General features: G+C 27.5%; 3 protein-coding genes and 1 long non-coding RNA gene across 5 annotated transcripts in view; 2 read left to right on the forward strand and 2 right to left on the reverse strand.

The window, feature by feature from the left end:
* Nucleotides 1–10,527: 10,527 nt before the first annotated feature.
* The window catches only part of LOC113371677 (beta-catenin-like protein 1), a 36,725-nt gene continuing 22,806 nt past the window's right edge, over nucleotides 10,528–24,446 (reverse strand). The window contains exons 1-12 of one of the 2 annotated variants that reach the window (XM_026612325.1): nucleotides 15,626–15,718; nucleotides 14,960–15,166; nucleotides 14,749–14,895; nucleotides 13,888–14,077; nucleotides 13,627–13,728; nucleotides 13,312–13,535; nucleotides 13,067–13,215; nucleotides 11,934–12,112; nucleotides 11,766–11,863; nucleotides 11,614–11,691; nucleotides 11,347–11,539; nucleotides 10,528–10,650 (exon numbers count right to left, since the gene is read on the reverse strand). In XM_026612325.1, the coding sequence (XP_026468110.1) occupies nucleotides 10,562–10,650; nucleotides 11,347–11,539; nucleotides 11,614–11,691; nucleotides 11,766–11,863; nucleotides 11,934–12,112; nucleotides 13,067–13,215; nucleotides 13,312–13,535; nucleotides 13,627–13,728; nucleotides 13,888–14,077; nucleotides 14,749–14,895; nucleotides 14,960–15,166; nucleotides 15,626–15,655 (1,686 nt within the window). In that variant the 5' untranslated portion in view covers nucleotides 15,656–15,718 and the 3' untranslated portion in view covers nucleotides 10,528–10,561. Of the gene's footprint in view, nucleotides 10,651–11,346; nucleotides 11,540–11,613; nucleotides 11,692–11,765; nucleotides 11,864–11,933; nucleotides 12,113–13,066; nucleotides 13,216–13,311; nucleotides 13,536–13,626; nucleotides 13,729–13,887; nucleotides 14,078–14,748; nucleotides 14,896–14,959; nucleotides 15,167–15,625; nucleotides 15,719–24,446 lie in introns of those variants that run through there. The other variant, XM_026612326.1, reaches the window with a different exon arrangement.
* LOC113371678 (ras-related GTP-binding protein A) lies at nucleotides 15,834–17,894 on the forward strand. The gene is made up of 7 exons (XM_026612328.1): nucleotides 15,834–15,981; nucleotides 16,055–16,154; nucleotides 16,641–16,858; nucleotides 16,928–17,094; nucleotides 17,156–17,333; nucleotides 17,577–17,645; nucleotides 17,703–17,894. Exons 1-7 carry the CDS (start codon nucleotides 15,970–15,972, stop codon nucleotides 17,877–17,879), a joined length of 921 nt encoding a protein of 306 aa, XP_026468113.1. The 5' UTR covers nucleotides 15,834–15,969; the 3' UTR covers nucleotides 17,880–17,894.
* LOC113371679 (retinal rod rhodopsin-sensitive cGMP 3',5'-cyclic phosphodiesterase subunit delta-like) lies at nucleotides 18,084–18,747 on the reverse strand. The gene has a single exon (XM_026612329.1). The coding sequence runs from the start codon at nucleotides 18,583–18,585 to the stop codon at nucleotides 18,142–18,144; it is 444 nt and encodes a 147-aa protein (XP_026468114.1). The 5' UTR covers nucleotides 18,586–18,747; the 3' UTR covers nucleotides 18,084–18,141.
* On the forward strand, nucleotides 23,474–24,285 carry LOC113371680. The gene is made up of 4 exons (XR_003366649.1): nucleotides 23,474–23,750; nucleotides 23,806–23,895; nucleotides 23,966–24,076; nucleotides 24,149–24,285. It is a non-coding gene; the product is annotated as an uncharacterized LOC113371680 (long non-coding RNA).

Below are 24,446 nucleotides of genomic sequence, written 5' to 3' on the forward strand. Positions count from 1 at the left end.
AATCGACAATTGTGATAACTGTACAAATAAAAAACTGAATACAAAAATGAAGCACTGTGTAGTGAACAAACAAAGTTGCTTTTGTGCATGCACAAATACAATGTAGATGTAACTAGATGTAAGTACAGTATAAGAGAACTTTACTGCTTATGAAACAAAAAGGACTATCAGGCGGTCCCATATTGGAAGAAAATTATCTGCCTCAAGAAGTCATCGAATCTAAAATAGCAGCCGTAGAATATAGAAAGATGTATATTATAAATACTTACTTAAAACAAGAAAATACAGAAAAATGTGTGAACGTGAAAAAACTATAAACAAGAAAAGTGACGCAAAATGAATTGTTTACAATTCGCTGGACCTGCCTTGGTGCAATAATAATTATATATGTACTCTGCTATGTAATAATAGATTCAAAGACAGGTGTACAAGCTGGATCATACTCCACAAGAAATATTTATATGAAATTTTAAAAAAATTAAACTACTTGTCGTGAGGCCGTAATATTCAGTAATTCTATAAGACCATGATATATATCGTCCATAAAAATCAGCTTTTATTTTTTTTCAACAGTTAATTACAGGACAACGGCTCGGTAGATTTTAACCTGAAACTTATCAGTACCATTCTCAATTATTATCTTTCGAACAGTTTTTGAGTTTTTAAAATCGATTCGGTAGTATGAGCTTAAATATGGAGAAAAAGTTTAACACTTTTTCCTAATTACAAAGAAACGGCTCGGCCGATCGTCGCACAAACTGAGAAACGATAATCCTCACCGAAATGCATCAAATGGCTTTTAAATTTCTGAAATGAGTTCAGGCGTTTTTGAGCCAACGTCGATGAAAAGTCTAATAACGTACTAATTTTTGCAAACTTTGCACCTTTGACAAATTTTTAAAGCTAAACGAGTTGTCGGTGTGCCGTATATTTGATATTGAGTATGATATAGAAGACTATGGTGTCTACCGTCAAAACAATAATAAAAATAGACAAAAAAATTTTTTAACACTGTATTATAAGAAAAAGGCCCGGTCGATCTCTACCAAAAACTAATCAGTATCTTTCCCAACCAATATCTTTCGAGCGGTTTTTGAATTTTCAAAATCGATTCAGTGGACGAAAAATTTTTCACTTTTCGGCTATTTATAAAGAAACGACTCGGCCGATCGTCGCACAAAACTGATAAACGCTAGTACTTATCGAGATACATCGAATGGCTTTTAAATTTTTGATATCGGTCCAGCCGTTTTTGAAAAAACGTCGAGTTACGATAAAAAATCTGTTCACATACACGCACACACCACATACTTTTTCCAAATTTGGTCTCTTCAATTCAGAATGGTTTGAAACGTCGAGAAAAACATAAAATTAGCGAATTGGATATTTGTGATGAAAACAAACTTCTCGGTAGATAAAAAATTAAAATTAAATCAACAGTTAAACTTATAATGAAGAAGTTTAGTGCATACATTGTACTAAAGATAACACGGTTAAACAATGAATAACCATTTACAAGACATGCTATTTATAATTATGTGCTATTTTCATATGAATGTGTTTGTTATTTGTATACAAAAACAATTGCATAAGATGTATAGAAAGTCTGCGATAAATCGAGAAAATAATACAAATAAAGGTATTTCGTAATCGTTGGATAAACTTCATACGCATTTAAAAAATTATGTTCATGTTTAGTAATAACTACTGCATATTGCATTTTTTTTTGAAAGCAGAACAAAAACAAATAATATATATAAATAAAATTTAATAAATGACGTTATGCCTGTAATGCTAAAATAAATATATGAATACATCGTTAAAAATAAATTTGTATATGTTACATATATAAATTTTCTATATATGTATATGTATATATATATATATATATATGTGTATATGTATATATATATATATATATATATATATATATATATATAGCAAACGTTTCGAGTTCTAGTTTGTCTCATCTCAAATACTCATCATAAATAACAGTGTCCATTGACGGGTCAACCCCAGAAACCCTATAAATTTATGCGTCTTGTCATTCAGCCAAAAGCTAGCCGACACGCACTCAGGGCTACGTGTGCGGATTAATTGCCGAAGCGAAGCGATAAGCTCAAGCTCTCTTCTTGGCTGCACGAAAAGCTTCGAAAGCTCTCAAGATGAACGTAGTATCGCAAAAGCGCGATTGTAAGCTCGATGTAATCTGGGCGTAGTATATTTGACTTATGTTGTCGATCGGTATGTTTATAGACAATTTTTAAACTAAACTAGTGGGGCGAATGGCTTCGTGCCTTAAGGCAAATTGCTGGAACTTTCCGTACCAAAAATTATTATTTTTTTGAAAACGATTTAACATTTAAACGATTAACACTATAAATTTGACAAAAATTACTTTTTTGAAAAAAAATTTTTTTTTATTGAAAAAAAAATGTTTTCTTTATTTTGACATATTTTGGAAATTTTGATCTTTTTTTCAAAGCAATCGTACTGCTTTAACTGCATAGAGACGAAATGTCAAAGCGCGTAAGCGCCGCGTCGACGTCTAACGGATAAACATTGGTACGGAACCCATAGGAATGTAAACAAAATTTATATTTATTGTTAAAATCTCTATAAAATATCTGATAATTTAATGTGCATATGTCTAATGATCATTTTTAACCGCCGAATTGCATTTTTTTTTACTTTTTTCATTAGATTTCCGAAACCGCTAGACCTACCATCATAAACATTTGATCAATCCTTCATCTTGTCAATACAAGTAAAATGTTTTTTGAATTATTAAAATGGGACGCTCCATTCTCTTAAAAACTGAGTTACCATTTTTGGCACTTTTTGCCCCGTATCTTCGGAACGGCTAGACCTGCCTTCGTCAAAAACTAATGAGCATGTCTCCTTATCAATACGAATCGAATGTTTTTTGAATTATTCAAATCGGTTGATCGGTGTTTGCGAAATCATCGACAAAAAATTTTATCCGCACACACACATACATCCATTTTTTCTAAGATATGCCAAAATGTTCAGAAGGTTTTGAAACGTAAAGATATATAAAAATTTTCATTTTCGATTTTTTGCGATTACTATAACTTGCTCTACGGGAAGTTAAAAATTACAATATAAGAGCCGTAATATTCTGCATAAATGTCAGGTTTATTTTTGAAAACTCATTAACTCCACCATATTGAGCAGTTGTTTCACTGATGTTATATTTTAACTAAACTTTAAACTTGGTAATAGAACCAAGTAATAAATCTGGAAGTAGAGAATATAACTATGACAAAACAGTTTTTAATTCCGTCACGTTTTCAAGAAGTGCTTTTAGAATAGAGATAAGATTTTATCAAGATCATGTTTATTTCATTACAATTACATTATTGTAAGTTACAACAAAAAGATTACTTTTAAAGTAACTATTTAGAATTGTTAAGGTATTCGACCTTTAGGGACATTTGCCAGATTCTCTCTAAAATTCCACAAATCGTGAAATCAATTTTCAGTAGTAAGCAGTAGTGTAATTTGAATAGAATTCAACTTCATGTTTCGAAAAATGTTTCAATTTGAGTTTTATTTGATTTCAACTACTAATTGTAAGTAAAATGATTGAGAGTTACACCAAAAGCAACAATATTCTATTTTTAATAAAGTAAAACAGAGTAGTATAGAGCGGGGCACAAAGGTCGAATTTGACTTTGAGCAATTATATTGTGAAACCAATTAGTTCGAGCCTCATAAATTTCATACATCTATCTTCTTCTACCTGACACCAATAAAAAAATTCTCCTACTCCAGTTATTTAAGCTCAAATTAGGTAAGAATCTCGGAATTCGAGATACCCAGCTGTGAGTCTGTAAATACCCTAAAATAGCACCCTTAAAGTTGTCTCAAAACCTACATGTGATACGTACACCCTACCATACGTAGGTTTTGAGACAACTTTTAGGATGCTATTTTAGGGTATTACAGACTTACAGCTGGGTATTTCGAATTCCGAAGTGAACTTACTATAATGACTGGACTACTAAGCTAGCTAGTTTTAATAATACATATTTTAATTTTAAATAACATTTAATAATAAATTATATCAGTCCTTCTAGGTAAAAGATTGTTCGTATGTAGTGTAATTAATTGACTTTTTAATGAACATTGTGTCGGGCGTCTACACAATTAAATCACAACAATTTACACATATCAAACAAAAAACTACCTGACTATGTTCAATATAACTCCCAGCCATCTCCCAGCTGATTCATCATTATAGAAATGTTTTTTTTTTTTTTTAAAATTTGTCAGTTGTTCCTTTTAACCCCATAGGCTGGGTAAGAGAGGACAGCCATTGGGCAAACCGATACAATGAATTATTTTTAATTTAAAAGGATTTTATGAAATAATAGGTACATTATTCAATAAATGCAAAATATAAATTTCGTGGGTACATTTTTAGAGAAATAGCAATGCATACAACCTTGAATTATTATTTCGTCAGAAATAATTATCAGCATAGTTAGAATAAGTATTTGTTGAACTTATTTCTTGTAAAATTGCTTTTGTTAACTTAATTAACTTCCGTGGGGTAGTTATAGTAATGGGTCAAAAATCGAAAATGAATTTTTTTGCATTTCTCCAAGTTTTGAACGTTTCTGATCATTTTGGCATATCTAAAAAAAAAGGAGTGTGTGTGTTTTGTGTGTCTGCATTTTTGATTAACGTTTTCGGGCATGTAAGCTTTTATAGAGGCTATATAAAAAAATGTTGATTCTAAGTTGAAAATTAAATAACGAATATCTAAAAGTTATAATAAGGTCTCATAAACTAAATAACAGTGCTTACAACCAAAAAACGAACAACTAAAGAAAATATTTTTGTTATGGATTTTTAAACATTGCCGTTTATCTCCTAATAGCAACGTCGTAAGAATTGAGATGATGGCGGATTATATATCTTTATCTCTATACTTGAAAAAAAATTCTTAAAAAACTCGCAACTTTACTAGTTTTTAAGACAGCGGAGGTGGACCATTTAACCCTTAATCCCTACTCTACCCTACTCATTTTCAAACAAAAATTATAATTACATTTGGAAATGTGAATTTTGATACTTCAATATGTCAGAAAAGTTTTGGTTTAAAATGATATTTTTAAAGTTATTTAAAACCTTCACGTGAAACTGAATTTCAAATTGAATTTATGAACATATTTTCATAATAAAAACTGTTCAAGCAATAATTTATGCATATTCACACTACCGGAAACATCAAGGTCCTTCCATATCTAATTTCTTATATATCAATTCATAGGCGTTACAAAGCGCCAAATATTACTAAATGGAATTTATTACATTATTTCTTATATTATTAATAAGTAAAAAAGAGTTAAGAGTTAGCATTTAATAGTAAATTATTTGAAATTATTGTTTTGATTCGATATTGATTTATTATTTAAAAAAAATGAAGTAGGAAACTAATATTCTGCAGAAGCAAACTAATGAGACTGCATTTTTAAAAACAAACTTCAAATATATAACTGAATTTAAATTTATACTTATTAAATCGAAAATATCATGCTACATCTTGACTATTGAAATATAATAATTACACTTTAATGTTATTTATGTATTGACAGGTGACATATAAATAAATGTAATAAAATTTTACCCAAACCTTTCATTCCTAACTATAGTAATATTATAAGAAAGTTGAGTTGAGTAACATGTGAACTACTGCAAAATGTTCACTTTCAATAAAAACAAATTATATATATATATATATATATATATATATATACAACGTATATAAAATTTAGCAATCAATAACTCTTGCCACTGAGCATATAACGAAACAACTTACATAATTAAGCATATTTTAAATATTCGTCCGAAGTTTTCATTGAATTAAATACAACCACAAACAAAACAATAACAAATTGTGAAAGGGCTAATTAATAAATAATCAATACGTTTTAAGGTTAAAAGTAGCTTAATTCATGAAATTACCTGAAAACATTTTACATTTCGAATAATAAATTACATACGTCGCATAAATAATAAATGCACCATATAAAAAACAATGACTTTTGTGTTACTTACATTTCTCCAATGTCAAGCTCTCTGACACTTGCACACAAAAATTGTTCACACATAAATATGTTAGCACGCAATATACTGTTTATCTACAATGGTACGAATTAGTAAATATCCCAGAATTGATAATCGGAAATTTGTAATAAATATATAAACGCGAATCACCGGCAATTTTGTTCAATTTTTGTACAGTGTTTTATCTACGATCCAGGCTGTAAATAGAATCATATGCGACTGACGATTTGAGCGTTTGACGTAGCGTTCGTGTTCAGAAATACGGGTCGGTAAGAAAGTACTCTATGTTTTCAAACAAATCTCGGCGATCGCTCCAATGGTGCAAAGCCTTGCATGGAATTTCAGTTTTTGATTATCACTTTCAATTAAAGTTGTTAATGCTATCGGCTATAACTAAATAAGGTTTATTAGAAAATGAAACATATAATAATCAGATCTTTACATGATATATTAATGACTGCTTTAATAATAGTAATTGTTAGAATAATATATTTATTTTATCACATAGCCCACATGATAGTTCCAAGAGGTCTTATAAATACAATATCATATATATATATATATATATATATATATATATATATATATATATATATATATAATACAGGTATAACACAACAGAATACATAATGTAACAATTTCATAAAATAGCATAAAACAAGATAAAGTTATGCTTATTTATCTACGGTGCAAAGCCTTGCATGGAATTTCAGTTTTGATTATCACTTTCAATTAAAGTTGTTAATCCCAGCGGCTATAGCCAAATGAGGCTTATTAGAAAATGAAACATATATTAATCAGATCTTTACATGATATATTAATGACTGCTTTAATAATAGTAATTGTTAGAATAATATATTTATTTTATCACATAGCCCACATGATAGTTCCAAGAGGTCTTATAAATGCAATTATATCATATATATAATACAGATATAACACAACAGAATACATAATGTAACAATTTCATAAAATAGCATAAAACAAGATAAAGTTATGCTTATTTATCTACGGTGCAAAGCCTTGCATGGAATTTCAGTTTTTGATTACCACTTTCAATAACGTTGTTAATGCTATCGGCTATAACCAAATGAGGCTTATTAGAAAATGAAACATATATTAATCAGATCTTTACATGACATATTAATGACTGCTTTAATAATAGTAATTGTTAGAATAATATAATTATTTTATCACATAGCCCACATGATAGTTCCAAGAGGACTTATAAATACAATTATATCATATATATAATACAGTGTTGTACACCCTGGGCTAACAACAATTTATGTTGTGGATCCGTTGCCAACAATTATGTTGCCTCACACCAACGATGTCAACAATTAAAATTTAGGTTCTTCTGCTGCTATCATAAACTTTACCACTGTGGAATATTTAATTAAACATCTGAAGACTTTTATTAATATTTATTTAATTCATTACTTGGTTACACTTAATACACAATTGATATTTTGAATCAGAGTGATGTGAACTGTTTGGCAAGTAAGCTATGAGTGACCACGTTTTGCCCGTCCTCCGGCTTTTTATAATCTCCGTTGGTGACGCAATCATTCTTCTAGAAATATACGTTACAATGACTCACTCCTGTTTACTTTAGACGTAGTTTTGTGGTTTGTTATCGAAGAAAACCGTTACAGGCCTGCATACAATGTTGCATATCTCTAATACAATCTATGAGCTGTGAGTCAGCAACGTAATGCGTCTTTCATATTGACCGTTACATCGAATTTATAATATTATTTATAACTATTGTAAAGGGTGAATACCACTACAACAGATATAACACAACAGAATACATAATGTAACAATTTTATAAAATAGCATAAAACAAGATAAAGTTATGCTTATTTATCTACGGTGCAAAGCCTTGCATGGAATTTCAGTTTTTGATTATCACTTTCAATTAAAGTTGTTAATGCTTTCGGCTATAACCAAATGAGGCTTATTAGGAAATGAAACATATATTAATCAAATCTTTACATGATATATTAATGACTGCTTTAATAATAGTAATTGTTAGAATAATATATTTATTTTATCACATAGCCCACATGATAGTTCCACGAGGTCTTATAAATACAATTATATCATATATATATAATACAGATATAACATAACAGAATACATAATGTAACAATTTCATAAAATAGCATAAAACAAGATAAAGTTATGCTTATTTATCTACGGTGCAAAGCCTTGCATGGAATTTCAGTTTTTGATTATCACTTTCAATTAAAGTTGTTAATCCCAGCGGCTATAACCAAATGAGGCTTATTAGAAAATGAAACATATATTAATCAGATCTTTACATGACATATTAATGACTGCTTTAATAATAGTAATTTTTAGAATAATATGTTTAATTTATCACATAGCCCACATGATAGTTCCAAGAGGTCTTATAAATACAATTATATCATATATATAATACAGATATAACACAACAGAATACATAATGTAACACATTATATTATAACACAAAATTTCATAAAATAGCATAGAACAACATAAAATAATAGAACTTATTTGAAAAGAAAAATAAAGTTTAAGTTGAGCAGGTGGAGATTATTCTATTTGGTGTAGGATGTAGTATTATGAATATCAATATCTTTGTTAATTGTGTTAAATTTACAGGACATAAGTAATAGGCAAATTTAACAGAGAATTAAATTCAAGAATATGATAATTGAAAATATTTTGGTTCGTAAAGATGATCTAATACCATTAAAGGATATATGGTTAAGTATTTGAGGACAGTCTATAGCATTATTACAAACTTTATATAGGAACAAAATACTATCGATAAAACGACATGTGGCATGAGATATACTGAATTCATTAAGCAACTTGCTGTGGTCGAAGCCACAATATTATCATTTCAGTAGGATATATCCTACAGAAATGATAATATTGTGGCTTCGAATGTATATGTTCTAAGTTTGACATTATTTACATTCTAAAAACGTTAAAGGATATATAATTAGGTATTTGAGGGCAGTCTTTAGAATTATTACAAAGTTTATATAGGAACAAAATACTATCGATAAAACGACATGTGGCAAGAGATGATATGCTGAATTCATTAAGCAACGTGTTGTGGTCGAGGCGAAGGATGTATCCTACAGAAATGATGATATTTTGGCTTAGAACATATATATTCTAAGTTTGACCTTATTTACATTTATTCAATTCTAGCAGGGCTGTATTTTGCATAATCTCATTTAATTTCCATTTGCATTTTTGTAAATTGCTCTCTAAAATTACTATATTGAATAGTAATTTTAGAGAGCAATTTACAAAAATGCAAATGCAAATTTTAACTTTTGCAAAACGTTTTAAAATATAATTTGTATAATTTATATTAAATCTTCGATGTACAAATATTGAATAGATTAACTAAAAATTTATATTACCAAATAAAAACCATTTTACTCTAGAGTCAGTTTCCAGAACTATGCTTATGCAAATTTTAATCACACCACATATATTGCTGCGACAATTTTTTTGTACTAGTTAATTGTTTACAATTTATTTATTCTTTTCATAAGAAGTATCAATTTCAATATTTATATATCACTTGAGCTTAGCAGTTGGGCTTTTTACAAGGCTCAGAAGCTTTTCTACCTCGGGGTAGCCTGATGTTTGCTCTTCAGCCTTGTTTATAAAATATTTTATTATTATATATACTGTTAATTGATTTTCTTTAACTATTATTTTAAAAAAGATGTTTTTGTCAATCACCTCAATACCGATCTTGCAATTAATTCTCTAATTGTGACAACTAAATATCATAATTATAATCATAATAAAATAATTACAATATTTGTATCATATTAAAATTTAAACTTTATTATATTAATGTATAGGTCGATATTTTAAATTAAATATAAAAATAAATTTTAATATTAAATTCTTCAAATTACTGTTGTAAACAAATAAACTAATAGCGTTTTAAGAAACTGTATAATTCCTTTAATATTTTTTCCGATTTTTCTACTAGTTTTTATAAAATGCTATCATTTTGGCTTTACACAGCAGTAACTTAAGAATATAGTATTAATATTTATTTCAATGTTCATTTTAATATATCTAATGGTTCAATATCTAATATTATCAGTCTTGAATCATTTTTGAATACAAGATCAGTACATAATGTTTAAATAGTATCATGAACTCATTGATTAGATGGATAGATTATTGAAATAAACTCTAAAAATGCTCAATTTCATTTCTACAAATATACATTAAAAATTATTCATATATAATGAATCGATTACTAAGTAATTAAAATATTATCAAAATAATGTATTTTTTATATTTTATATTATTATACTGCAAAGAATGTTAAAACAGTATTTTTGAATATTAAATGAAAATAATGGTATATTATGGTAAAAATACATTTATTCTTCTGTCTAATACCATACCATACAAAATTCTGTTAAAACTTATCAACAAGTTGTAAGATATGTTGTTGCTCCTGTTCTCGCCATTCACTACTTCCAGCATCTCCTAAGTTACCAGCATATTCTAAAACAAATTTAATTGAAAGATCTATGTATCTTCTGAATAGATTGTATAAAACAATTTAATATAATATATATATATATATATATAGGTATTGTTCATTGTATAATTATATGGGCCTTCAAATAGATGAAAAACACACACAGATAAAAAATGTCATATAAATATAAATCAGCAAAAAAAGCATATAATGCAAAATAATACTGTCAAAGAGCAGGAACTGGTGTAACGTGACGTATTATCGTGACATCACGTTATATAGTGGCGGCCATAATATCACAAAAAAAAAGGAAATGAGAAATATTTTTACAACATCTTTATTATACCATGCATTTATACATAAAATTCTATGCCATCAGTGGATATTTACTTTTTACAACAAAAAAAAATAATCATCACATAACAATGATGATGCCAAAAAGATAAGCGATTATAAATTGCAACTTAGCACATTTCATCCATAGTCACTATTTTATAAAAAAAAGTATCAAAAAACGTAGAGAAATGCAACTGTTCCAGATCACTATTAAGTACTATTTGATTACTTATTGAAACATGGGATAATAAAAATGTTTTAAAAATCATCAAATCACACTTTTACTTGATGCCCTTCAAGAATTCATATATATATATATATATATATATATATATATATATATATATATATATAAATTATGTTTATACATGTTAGTTGTTTACCTCTCATAACATGCCGGATGGTTTTAACTGAAGCACCTCGCTGGCTTAAAATTTGCATTACTCGTGCTTTAATTGAAGAAGCGCCTGAAGAACATACCTCTAAAATTATATAATCAACTAACTGTAAAGTAAATAATCCACCCGACAACCTCTGCATATATATTGCATCATCATCCTCATCTGTTGCAGCTGTCTGAAATTGTAATTAAAATGTAAATTGAATTGTGTAAAATGAATAATTATTCTAAAATATTTCATAATGATTACCTTTTTTTGTTCAATCGTTGCATCAATTTCTTCAACTTTATCGAGATATTTAAAATGTAACTCCAGTAATCTGTCTACCTGTTAAAGATGTGTTATAATATAAGTTTCTAAAAAAAAAAAAATATTTATTAATAACTTTAAAGTATTCCTACTTTTTCATGATCATTTTCTGTGAATTTAGAAAGTAATCTTTGTCTCTGTGATCCTCTGCAATTCCTCAACATACTGGATATAATTGATACAACATGCTCTAGAAAAATAAACTTAATTTAATTTTGAAAAACTCAATATATTATTTTTTAAATTGAACAGTAATTAACCTTCATGCTCATTAGCTGTGAGTAATCGCTTCTTTTGCTTGGGAGTTTTCATGAATAATGGAAATATAGATCTGAGCCCCAAAATATCAACAAATTTTGAACAATTGTCTTTTCCATCAATGCCGGACATAGCATGATCTAGTACTTTCAAGGAACCACTTCTAGATAATTTTTTCTCCCTGAAAATGATTTTTATGAATCAGTTAATGATAAAAAGGAAAATACTTTTAAAGGAATCTATTAGTATTTGATATCAATGATGAAATAATTGATATTGAATATTAAACAACAATTATTCGTCAACACAATATATAAATGGCATTTAAACTTTTCACTTGTCTTGCAGTTACTTACATTTCCATTATAATTATGTAAGTATTTTGTTAAAAGAAACAATACAACATCTATCTGTGCTTTTAATTGTTGTTAAAAGTTGGTGTAATTCGCTTTTGTCAATAATCACGTAACTAATATTGACAAACAATAAAAAAAACAGTAAGAAAATGATAGAGTTGTTCAGCACATTTAATTAATTAATAATTGAAATTTATAAAATAATAATCATAATAAGTTAAAAGTAAACAAAATTTTCGAAATTTATCACATTTTTATCCAAATCATATGAGTTGAATACTCACTATCAATCAATCAATCAAAAGCAATGTATTTTGACTTAAATCAGTGTGCACAACTCTGAACAACAAGTAAAAAATATATATAGCACTATGTATTAAGTATTGTGTCAATTAAAAAAGAAAAATTAAACTGTAATATTATTTATATTAATATTTAACAGAAATTAAAAAGTCCCCTAATCCAACAAGTAAAAAATATATATAGCACTATGTATTTTGACTATGTATTGTGTCAATTAAAAAAGAAAAATTAAACTGTAATATTATTTATATTAATATTTAACAGAAATTAAAAAGTCCCCTAATCCAACAAGTAAAAAATATATATAGCACTATGTATTAAGTATTGTGTCAATTAAAAAAGAAAAATTAAACTGTAATATTATTTATATTAATATTTAACAGAAATTAAAAAGTCCCCTAATCCAACAAGTAATAAAAAACATTTTCTTCTACAGACTGCTTGACTAATTCTTTTTTATGTGGCAATAAATGTACCTTAGCATCAAGTTCATTAGTTGTAAACCTTCACCCTTCAAAAATTTATCTCTATTCGATGTTTGCATCAAAGAACTACATAAGCAATTAAATAAATTTTCCATTAATTCTTGTTCTTCTGCAGAAGCTGGATCATGTTTTTTATACACCTGTATTAATGAAAATTTAAATATGAAAAAAATATAATATATCTATATAATAATACAGTTTAATATATATTATCAAACACAATATTAAAAACTCACTGCGAGCTGTTGCAATAATGTATCAATTCCATCCAAATCTCCTAATAATTGTCTGTTTTCTGGAGAATCTTGTATTAAAATACTAAGTATTTCGCTGCAATATAATTTATTGGCATCAAAAGGTGCCTTTAATTTTAAACGCTTCAATAACCATGCCAGCAAACCCTGTTTAGACACATCATCACAAATTTCTGGCAGATATTCAGTCAGATTTTCAAAAATGGCTATAATATTTATCAATATTATAAAATAAATTATTAGTATTATATAACCTGCATTATTATTTATTATCATGCTTATTATATGTTATTATACCTAGCGTATTGTGCACACCTTCAGCTTCTTCTTTTACCTTTTCATCCAATCGTTCCAAGTTTTGAACAAGCAATGCTGTAGCTTGTTGTTCAGTTAATGCTCCTAGAATAACAAATTAAATTTTGACACAAATAAAATTATAACTAAATATAACCAGTAAATATACAATAAATATTACTTGAATGTAACATATATATATTAAATATAATTACTTAAATGAACTTCTAAAAGTTTACAAAATCTATATTTGTAATAATATACCTATTAATTCATCGGCGCCTTCTCTACTTTCATGAAGTACATCAACATCAGTTATTTCCTGCAAAAGATCAACTACAGCAACTGCTATATCTGTATTTTGATGAGATAATAATTCTAGTAATGAATTCACAGCATTTAATGAAACCAATATTGGATATAAATCTGGAGTGGTGGCAACAGCATGCAGTTCCTGTAATACATAAACAGTAGTTAGATAAATATCTCTATCAGTATAGGGAATTTATAAATATTGATGAAGCAGTATTACATCAGATCACAAATCTACAAATACTAAATACTATAGACTATAATGAAAATATTAAGCCTTAATTATTAGAAAGACTTTTGGGCTTTTTGGGCTTTTCTTTTTTATAATTTTCAATATGAGCACAATGTCGTTAGAAATTATATTTGAATATAGGTCAACAAGCAATATAAGCAAAATTTCATTCTATTCAAATCCAATAAAGAGATATTATTTATGTACCTTCTCTCGCTCTGGAAATGAAGCACTTAATTTCTTAAAAATCCATCGACTTACTGGTAATAGAAAATGAGTAGAAAATAAGCATGCTCATAAAGGGTTGAAGCAGATTTTCTTTCAATTATTTAAAAAGAAAAAAAAAACACAGATGTTGATTTTATATTTTATCTTAAGTTCTTATTATAGTATTTATATTAAATTCATAATATATGATCGTTTTTGTAGTAAAATAAAATATAAAAAAGTTATTGCAAATATATAATTGATGAGGCTATCATTTTGAATATTACATTTAAATTCAGTAATTCAGATTAATATTTTTACAAATTCTCAAGTGCTGAAGATAAATTAATAATCATCAATTCAATGCTAAATACCTGAATTGTTTGATGAAGTTCAACTTCACTTTCCATAAACTTATCTGGAGCCTCGGGAAATTTAATTCGTAACTCTTGATTTTTAAGCACTCTTTTCTCTAGCATAAGAATTAAACGTTTTAAACCTGCTTCATCTAATACATCGCCCTGTAAAAACAAAACTAAGAATAAATTGCAAAATTAAAATGTGTGTTCACAGAATTTGTAATACTTCTGGTTCTTCATTTTCAACATATTTGAGAATATCTATTTTGTCATTTTCATTGACACTAGATTCTTCGGCAAACGGTGCTGAGGATCGAATTATCTGTTCAGCTTTTTTTTTAGCCATATGACGCATTTTTGAAGTTTGCCTTACTTCAACCTCATCTTTCTCACTTTCTTCTTCTTCTAATGGACGTTTTGGTGCTTGTGGGGGCTACAGAACAGATTATATCAAATGAGAATTGAATACTATTGAGAAACATATTATATTGATTTGAAAACATTCCCATGAAATTCTTTGAATGGATAAAAATAAAATGATAGTATATTAATTAATGTAAAGTCACAATTTTAAAATAACTAAATTACTAACATGGCTCAGAGTATGTGCTTAGCAATAGTTTACAGTATTTTATTCAGAATGAAAAATGAAAAAATACGTTATAATATCATATGTCATACAATAGCAATAATTTACATTTAACACATAATTATTACTTTTGTAACTAAATTTGTGTGCATTTTTCTTTGAAATGAAATAAAATATAATTAACTATAATAAATATTATTTAGTTTAATTCTGATTATTGTCATTACTTCATTGTTTAAAAACTTGTAGGTTGTAAAATACTTTTGGAAACTCATATTAATTAAGATAATTTCACATAAATACCTTATATGCTAATAATTCATCGACTTCCATTTTATCTAATTTATCAAATAGAGTTAATTATAAATATATCTTATAAAAATATTAGGATAGGATTAGAATTATTGTATTGAGCTTTCTTCTTCTATATTGTTTTGTTGACAAGTTATTGAAACCACATGTGAACAACTTCACAAGCGAACGAAAGACATGAAAATTAAATGTCAAAATCAGTTTAATTGAAATCATTTTTTACTATTTTTTTCAATAAATACGTTCAATATTATTCATGGTGCAAGATTCGTATATATATAATTATCAACTATTAATAACTTTTTCTAGCTGTTCTAATTCAACCTTTAGACAAAATGAAGAAAAAAGTATAACTTATGATTAAAAATATTAAAATGTATTGCAAAATATTTATGATTACTATTGTTATTATCCTGGCAGGTTCTTTTGATGGGCAAAAGCGGATCTGGGAAAACTAGCATGAGATCAATAATATTTGCCAACTATATTGCTAGAGACACAAGGAGGCTGGGAGCAACAAGTTATGTCGTAGTATTATAGAGTTTCTTCACGTCTGTTTATATTTATTATTGTTTTATTGAAATTAAACTTTGTCATTTTACTTGATAAGTAAATTATTTGTGATACAACTCTTTACAACAATCTTAACTGAAAAAAATTGAGTATATAAAATATTCCATTTTAAAGGTCATTACTAAGTGCAAAGATTTCAGTAGAAATTATATTAGGCTATTAAAAACACTTCAAATTATTATACTCAATTGTTATAATAATTTTTTTTAAAAAACATGTTTGTGATGAATGACCTCTATTGCATTTGCAAATTAAACTTAGTCTCCGGTTTCATATTTTTAATTAATGCCAGATTTATAAAATGCATTATGTATGAATAGTATTTATATGGTTAATTTAATATGATGCAGAACTTTGAAAAACACTGCTTTTTTGTTTAATTATATCTTAACTCTTACAAAGCTGATTATTCCTAATCTTAAATATATTACAGTTGATGTTGAGCATTCCCATGTTCGATTCTTGGGTAATCTTGTTTTAAATTTATGGGATTGTGGTGGACAAGAGGCCTTCATGGAGAATTATTTTGCATCACAGCGAGATAATATTTTCAGAAATGTTGAAGTTTTAATATATGTATTTGACGTTGAAAGCAGAGAATTAGATAAAGACATGCATTATTATCAATCTTGCCTGGAAGCCATATTGCAGGTTTTATTTTATACTTCTTGCACATACAATGATTTTATACTTCTTCCACATACTTTGTTTTTTTTTTAGAACTCACCAGAAGCAAGAATTTTTTGTCTCGTGCACAAAATGGACTTGGTTGCTGAGGAGCAACGTGATATGATATTCAGAGAACGAGAAGAAGATTTAAAGCGATTAAGTAAACCTCTTGAATGTACTGCATTTAGAACTAGTATTTGGGATGAAACTTTATACAGGTATATTTAATTAAATTCTGTATACATATGTAAATATATAATTTTTGTTTTTACCTTTTAGGGCTTGGTCAAGTATTGTTTATATGCTAATACCTAATGTAAAAGCGTTAGAAAATTCCTTGGCACAATTTGCAAGTATTGTTGACGCTGATGAAGTGCTTTTATTTGAAAGGGCAACATTTCTTGTAATTTCACATTGCCAAAGAAAGCCTCACAGAGATGGTCACAGATTTGAAAAGGTATCATTACATATAATGTGAGGTCTCTTAGAAGCATTAGAAATTTTTACACTCAATAAGTATTTCTCTCCAGTTTGTTTTTTAGATTTTGTAATTAACATAGAAAAATTTAAATCTTGCAATAATTATTTAGACTATATTTACAATATCTTCAACAAAAATTAAGGATATATAATTGAACATATATTAAATCACTATTAATTCAATTAATTCTCTATTTTATATAAGAATGTTTCTTTCTAGGTATCTAACATAATTAAGCAATTTAAATTGTCCTGTTCCAAACTGGCTGCACAATTTCAATCAATGGAGGTACACTTAATATATTCTTGCTTTGTTATTACATTATTAATGTTTAATTATTTATAGGTGCGCAACAGTGCATTTGCTGCATATATAGATATTTTTACTAGCAATACCTATGTCATGGTGTGTATGTCCGATCCTGCTATTCCCTCTGAAGCAACACTGATCAACATCCGCAATGCAAGAAAGCATTTTGAAAAACTTGAAAAAGTCTCATCCACAACTGTTTCTCACCGTTAGATTTATATTATATTGAGTGAATAACTCTTTTTTATTATATTATTTTATTTTGCATATAACATGACAATAAATTATATATTATGTTATATAGTCAATATATGTGCAATGTTCTTTTAAATCACTTGCAAAATTTTTATACAAAAAGTTACAAAATACTAATTTTTACAATAAACATTATAAAAATTACAAATATAATGCAGACTTAAAATGACAGGCCATTGATTTTGAACACAATTGTTAATATAAATTAAAGTTAATCCTATCAACTTATATAATACAGTCGAACCTTAGAAGTAGTAATTAATCTATTGGCATCATAAAATTTAGTTTCTATCACAACATTGCCATTCAGTACACTTGCCGGCATCATTTGGGATTCAGGAGCTGCTTCTATCATGGACTGCCAAGTGTTCGTAGAGTTTGGTATGACAAATCCAAACTCAAAAAACCATTCTTCTAAGCAATGTCCTTTGAACAAAACTTTTTGTTCAATTCGAAAGTTTTCAATAGAATGTAGAGAAGAAAAATTTATTTCTCGGGAGATGGCTCTTGATTTCAAAATTTTCTTAGGTACTTTGGCTTCGTGTTCAACATCAGGTTCTGAGAGATCTTCATGGCCTTCCCATAAAACTTTTCCACTATCAACATCTTTCAAATTCATCCAATTAATTTGAAATCCGCGAAATATCTCATGAACTTCTGTCATGACGGTAGGAATGCTGGACAATAATAAATATGATTTGATAATGATATATTATGGCAATGTCTATTAATTTATAAATTAAATGTGTAATGTAAACTCTATGCGATAAAAGTGTTTCATTTCTTTAATATATTTATTATTTATGACTTCACATTTCGTACAATAAAATCTAAATGTTTATATTTTGCAAAAACTGATGGCTAGTTTGACAACTACATACTACATTATACCAAAGCATAGATAATCAAATGTGTCAGAGCATAGATAAATGGCTCATAGTAGAGTCCTTCATATGATAACACGCAAAGTGCGACAACTTAATCATCAATCGTGATGAACTTCATCTCTGTCCGTATCATATGAAACTCCACATTCTCGTACAACAGCTGTCAATTTTTTAAGTTGAAATATAAATGGTATACAAATAATTTTTTTTTAACGTCTTTATCATTATTTAAATATTTTTGAGGATAATAATATCTATTCTGAAATACTTTTTAATATCATGGTTTCTGCGAGTACTTCGTAGAAGGTTAAGATTTTTTATGGACTGTGACGATATATACCAATGATTTCTTTATATTATTAGCACAAACAATTATATTGGTGCAAGAAACTATTTCCATAAGGTATATTAAAATAAATTCTGAATTTACATTTATACTATTTCATATACTAATTCAAAATGCAAATACTTATCATCTTTTTAAATGTGTTGCCAAGACCATAATTAAAAGAGACTATAATACTTAGTAAAGTACCTGTAAATCATCTAGAGTCTAGACAAACTTTTAATCATGTTTGTGCCAAGCAGTACACAGTTTAACATCAAGTTTTATTAAAGAGGCAAAACTTGGAAATTATGAAGCGAATTGATTCGATCCTCAAGTTTTGAGATAAATTTAAATTTAAATTTGTGAAATCATGAAAAATTGGTTTTAATTCATTTTGTAAATCATTTATCAAGTAATTTTTATTTAAAGCAATGAGAATTTATCACCAACATTTGACTGTTCGGAATCAGTGTAGTAAGTTGTTGTAGTCTAGAAAAATATTAGAATTAACTGGTCACATGTCTGCTGTTTTAAAGCAATTACTTGCATACTGGACGTTTACAGTTTTTGCACTTGCTCATTAATCAAACACTCGATGCGTAAACCGCAAACAAAGTGACCTGGATGATTTTTCAGTCACTTAGATATTTCTTGATTGAAATAACTTGTGCAATGTTCAATGGGTGCAACATAATGGTAAACGTAACATATGAATTTCTTTGGTATAAATGAAACAGTAGATGTTTTTGACTTAAGTGACCATCACAAATAGGTAGAACGGGATTGCCATTGCTAGATTAAGTATGTGCCTGAAAATGTTAAAAATTTTAGAAACACCTTTTGATTTTTATCTATTCTGATTCTTTTGCTAGCCCAACTGTACTGATTCCAGTTTTATCCATAATTAACATTGCATCTCATTCTTCATAAATATGGAGAAATTTGACTGCCTGAGGTTTATTAAACCTTTGCACTCTTGATGAAGAATTTTTTTCAGTGCGTTCAAAGAAATGTTATTATTACTTCTTAGGAAACTGTTAAGACATCTTTTTCGGAACATTTCTTGTTAGATACCATTTTTTTCTGCTGAACTGGTGCACAAAGGAAGCTTTTACATATATTTGATGCCCAAGATACTGCAACATAATTTTTGAATAAATCAAAAAGTCTAGTGAGCCTATTAAAGCCAACATCAGTTTATCTATTTTATATTTTTCAGGTGCTCTCAAATTACACAAACCAAAAATTATTTGTTGACAAGTTGAAAAATATAAATTTCGAAACTAGTCTGAAGTCTTAGTCTGAAATTAGGAGATTCACTGAAATCCTTCAAGATGTAGATAGTTTAATATCTTGAAAGTGATATTATCAATAAATATTCTTAAAGATTTAATTACCAAAACAAATTAGAATTTAATATCTTAACCCAGAGTGATAAATTTTGAAATACCAGTTGACATACTGGCACCAATTTAATACTTTTTTACTTCAATTTGTGTTTCTCGAGAAATAAGATCTTATTTCTCGTTTTTTGGGTTGTAAATTGAGTGTAAGAAATTGCTATTTAAGTTTATTTTTAATTTACTTCTAATAGAAGCTGCTATTAGACCTAGATTAAATGAAACCTAGGTTTAATTACAAATCTTAAAAATTTGTAATTCATTTGTAACCTTTGTATTTATAAAACATGGTATTAGTGCTACAATTTCTGCTATTTTTAGGTGCTCCTGGCTAACATGAGATAGATTCATAGATAAAAGAAGAGTATAATAATAATAATTGTTGTATTTTATAATCAATCCAGTTGTTCTCCATATTTTACGCTTTAACGTGTGATAACATGAGGGTATTCAAATAACTTTTCCGTAACATCGGAAATCACATTCAAAAATTTTGAAATTTCTTCCAATTATGATTTTTTAATATTCAATTATTAGATAGAAATTGTTGCAAGGATTTTTATGGCATAAAACTTGCTTCGTCTATGCAATATAATGTCTGTATGCGAGAAATTATTAAAGGGCTAAAGGACATGAATAACATATGAAGATTTTAACTTTTAATTAATTTTAATTCTAATATGTAACAAGCAATATAATTCACATAATTTTATCCAATCCATATTTTTATCTTATATTCAGAGTTTTATTGTAGCAATTTGTGATAGGTTTTGACCATGAAATTATTGCTTTCTTTTAGTGTCAATATCTACCAAGTTTAACTAAATTATTTTTGCACCAACAACAATGGGTGAAATTAAATTTAACTTATGATTATTTTTTTAATTCTACATTAATTCGGCAGAATTAAATTACATTAATAAACATTAATTAACGATTGTTAATTATTTCGAAAAAATATTTTAAAACATATCCAAACTAAGTATTTATTTCAATTTAAGTATGGATTACATAATGTAGTGCATAAAATTAATAAAAAAAACTTGATTTACTATTTTACGATTTTACGGTTAATTGGAAAATCCAATAATAATAAAAAATGTGAGTTTGATAAATATAGTAACAGTGTAATGATTTAATCTATGTAACCCTCTAATTAATATTTTGATATAATCTTTATGTAAAGATCATGGATATATGTGGAACGAAATATTGCATGTATAGAATATACTTACCCAGTAAACACTACTTGTTGCCGCAATATAACTTTTTATGTTACAAAGTTATATAACAAGTGTTAACTAAATGTAATGTACCCGCAATGTATTTTGAAGTTACAAAGTTATATAACAAATGTTAACTAAGTGTAATGTACGCGCAATGTATTTTGAAATTACAAAGTTATATAACAAATGTTAACTAAGTGTAATGTAAGCGCAATGTATATCGGGAGTTACAAAGTTATATACATTTGTTACCTAATGTTATGAATGTGCAATGTTTTGTTAGAAAATACTTTCCACAACTTTATATTTTAATGAAAAATCGATTTATCTAATTTTTTAATTCCGGATATATAGATTTAACTAGTGGTGTATGGCATCGTGCGTTAAGGCAAATTACTGGAACTTTCCGTACCAAAAATTATTTTTTTTTCAAAAAAAATTTTTTTTTTCAACTTTGAAAAAATTAGATTTTTTAAACAATTTTACATTTTAGAAAAAAATGGAATTATTTGAAAAAAAAACTTTAGAAGAAAAATGTTTTTATGAGATGAAATATCGAAGCGCGTAAGCGCCGCGTTGCTGTTAAACAAACAAACGATGTTACGGAACCCATAGAATGGTTCTTGAATTATTAAATTCGGACGCTTCGTTCTCTTAAAAACTGGGTTACCTGGGCACTTTTTGCCCGGTATCTTCGGAACGGCTGCATCAGCACGCCTCCTTATCAATACGAATCGAATGTTGTTCCCGAAACGTCGACAAAATTTTCATTCTCGATTTTTTTGCGACTTCTATAACTTACTACGGGACGTTATAGTAAAAATTTCAAAGTTTTAAATAAAAAAAATTACATTTCTAAGTTTTCCAAAAAATAGAATTTTAACTTCTTCAATTACTTACTTAAAACAAACTATTTTTTTCAAAAAATTTAAAAACTTATAAGGAGAATCCACGCATTGCCCGTCTCGGATTTTGATGAAACTTGGCACAAGGCTAGATTTGATGCCCAAACTGACTGTGGTAAAATATTAGAGGCCTGTGAAAAGCGGTTTAAATATAAAAACTAATTAGTTTGCATTTTAGCAGCGCGCGTATTGCATACCTTGCAAGCTATTAGTTATTAACAGCAGATTGGCCGAGTGGTTATCGTCGTGGAATTCTAATTTTTGCTCCGGGGTTCGATTCTCAATTCAGATATAATATTTTTTTATTATTTTTCTTTGATATTTATAATTTCACGTGTAAATAATATTAACATTTATTTGAGTTTTCGATTAATTTTATATTTTTCGTTTAATATTCCATAATAAAGTCCTCCGTAACACCTGTAAATTTTTATTTTGATATTACTTATAAATATATATCTTTTCTTCCGTATTATTGTTGTTATTAATACAAAATTATAATGTTTCAGAAATCACTTAATATTTATATGATCGTAAGTTTTATAAGTAATATCAAAATAAAAATTTACAGGTGTTACGGAGGACTTTATTATGGAATATTAAGTGAAAAATATAAAATTAATCGAAAACTCAAATAAATGCTAATATTATTTACACGTGAAATTATAAATATCAAACAAAAATAACAAAAAAGTATATTAAAATTTTTGAATTTGATTAAACGTTTTAAACGTTTAACGGTTGTCTTCCTTTTTCGGCAGAGGGGCTAAGACTCAGGAGTCAGGTTTCCCAGAGTGCATTGCGCCCTGTAGCCTGTACGCTGTACGCCATTTTGATTTTATACTCTGTCATATGTGGGGATGTTTTGTTGGGTTGTTTTGTCTTGTTTTATTTTAAATATTTTGTAATATTGAGTGCTAAGTGTATAAATAAAAATGCAAAAATATATAGCATACATATGGCGTAAACTTTACATATTTGCTTATGTGAAATTTGTTCAGCTACATTGAAATCGAAAGAGTATAAGCAATAACCTCAAAATGAATTCTATGAAGTGCTGTTTGATATATAATATTATGAAGGGTAAGTAAAATTTATTTGTTGGTTACTGTGCTAAAAGCCTAATTATTTTTATAAGGCCCGCGTTTGGAGATGTCTCAAAAAAAAATTAGAGCTTATTATTTGGATATGAAAATTTAGTTTTCGACAATGCTACAAGATACTAAAGGTAAATAACTGTTTAAATTTTTAATGGCTTTTGAGGTTTATATTTTATTATTGTAATAATTTCTTTTTAGGATTGGATTCTACGTCTCGGTTTAAATCCTCAATTGCCTCGAATAACATATGTGATTAATATGAAAGAATATCAAGAGGGTTTTAACAGCAAAACAAGGAATAAATGAAAGGTATATGGCATAGTTTTTGTTAACTAATTACTATTATAAATTCTGTTTTAACCTTTCTCATTTGTTTTTAAGGTGGAATAGTATATATGGGCTACGATGGAATTAAGACAAATTGTGAATATTGAAAATGAAGATGTTGGAAGTATCTCGATAAGAAAAAATCAAAGCTTAATAATGCTCAACTATAATTCTAATAGTTGTATTGTTTCTTTGCAAAAAATATAATTCTATTTGAAAATTGTCATCCTAATTTGGAATTATGTAATAAAGTTTATTACATAATTGTATATTGTTGTATATTGGTGTGTCGAGATAGCTAGGTTAATAGTTAGACCAAAACTAGATATTTTTATTTCCATCCTTTATTATT

This window comes from Ctenocephalides felis, unplaced genomic scaffold (assembly GCF_003426905.1).
Source record: "Ctenocephalides felis isolate EL2017-DRISC unplaced genomic scaffold, ASM342690v1 CF-g0.4_SCAFFOLD_01492, whole genome shotgun sequence".
NCBI classification, from domain to species: domain Eukaryota; kingdom Metazoa; phylum Arthropoda; class Insecta; order Siphonaptera; family Pulicidae; genus Ctenocephalides; species Ctenocephalides felis.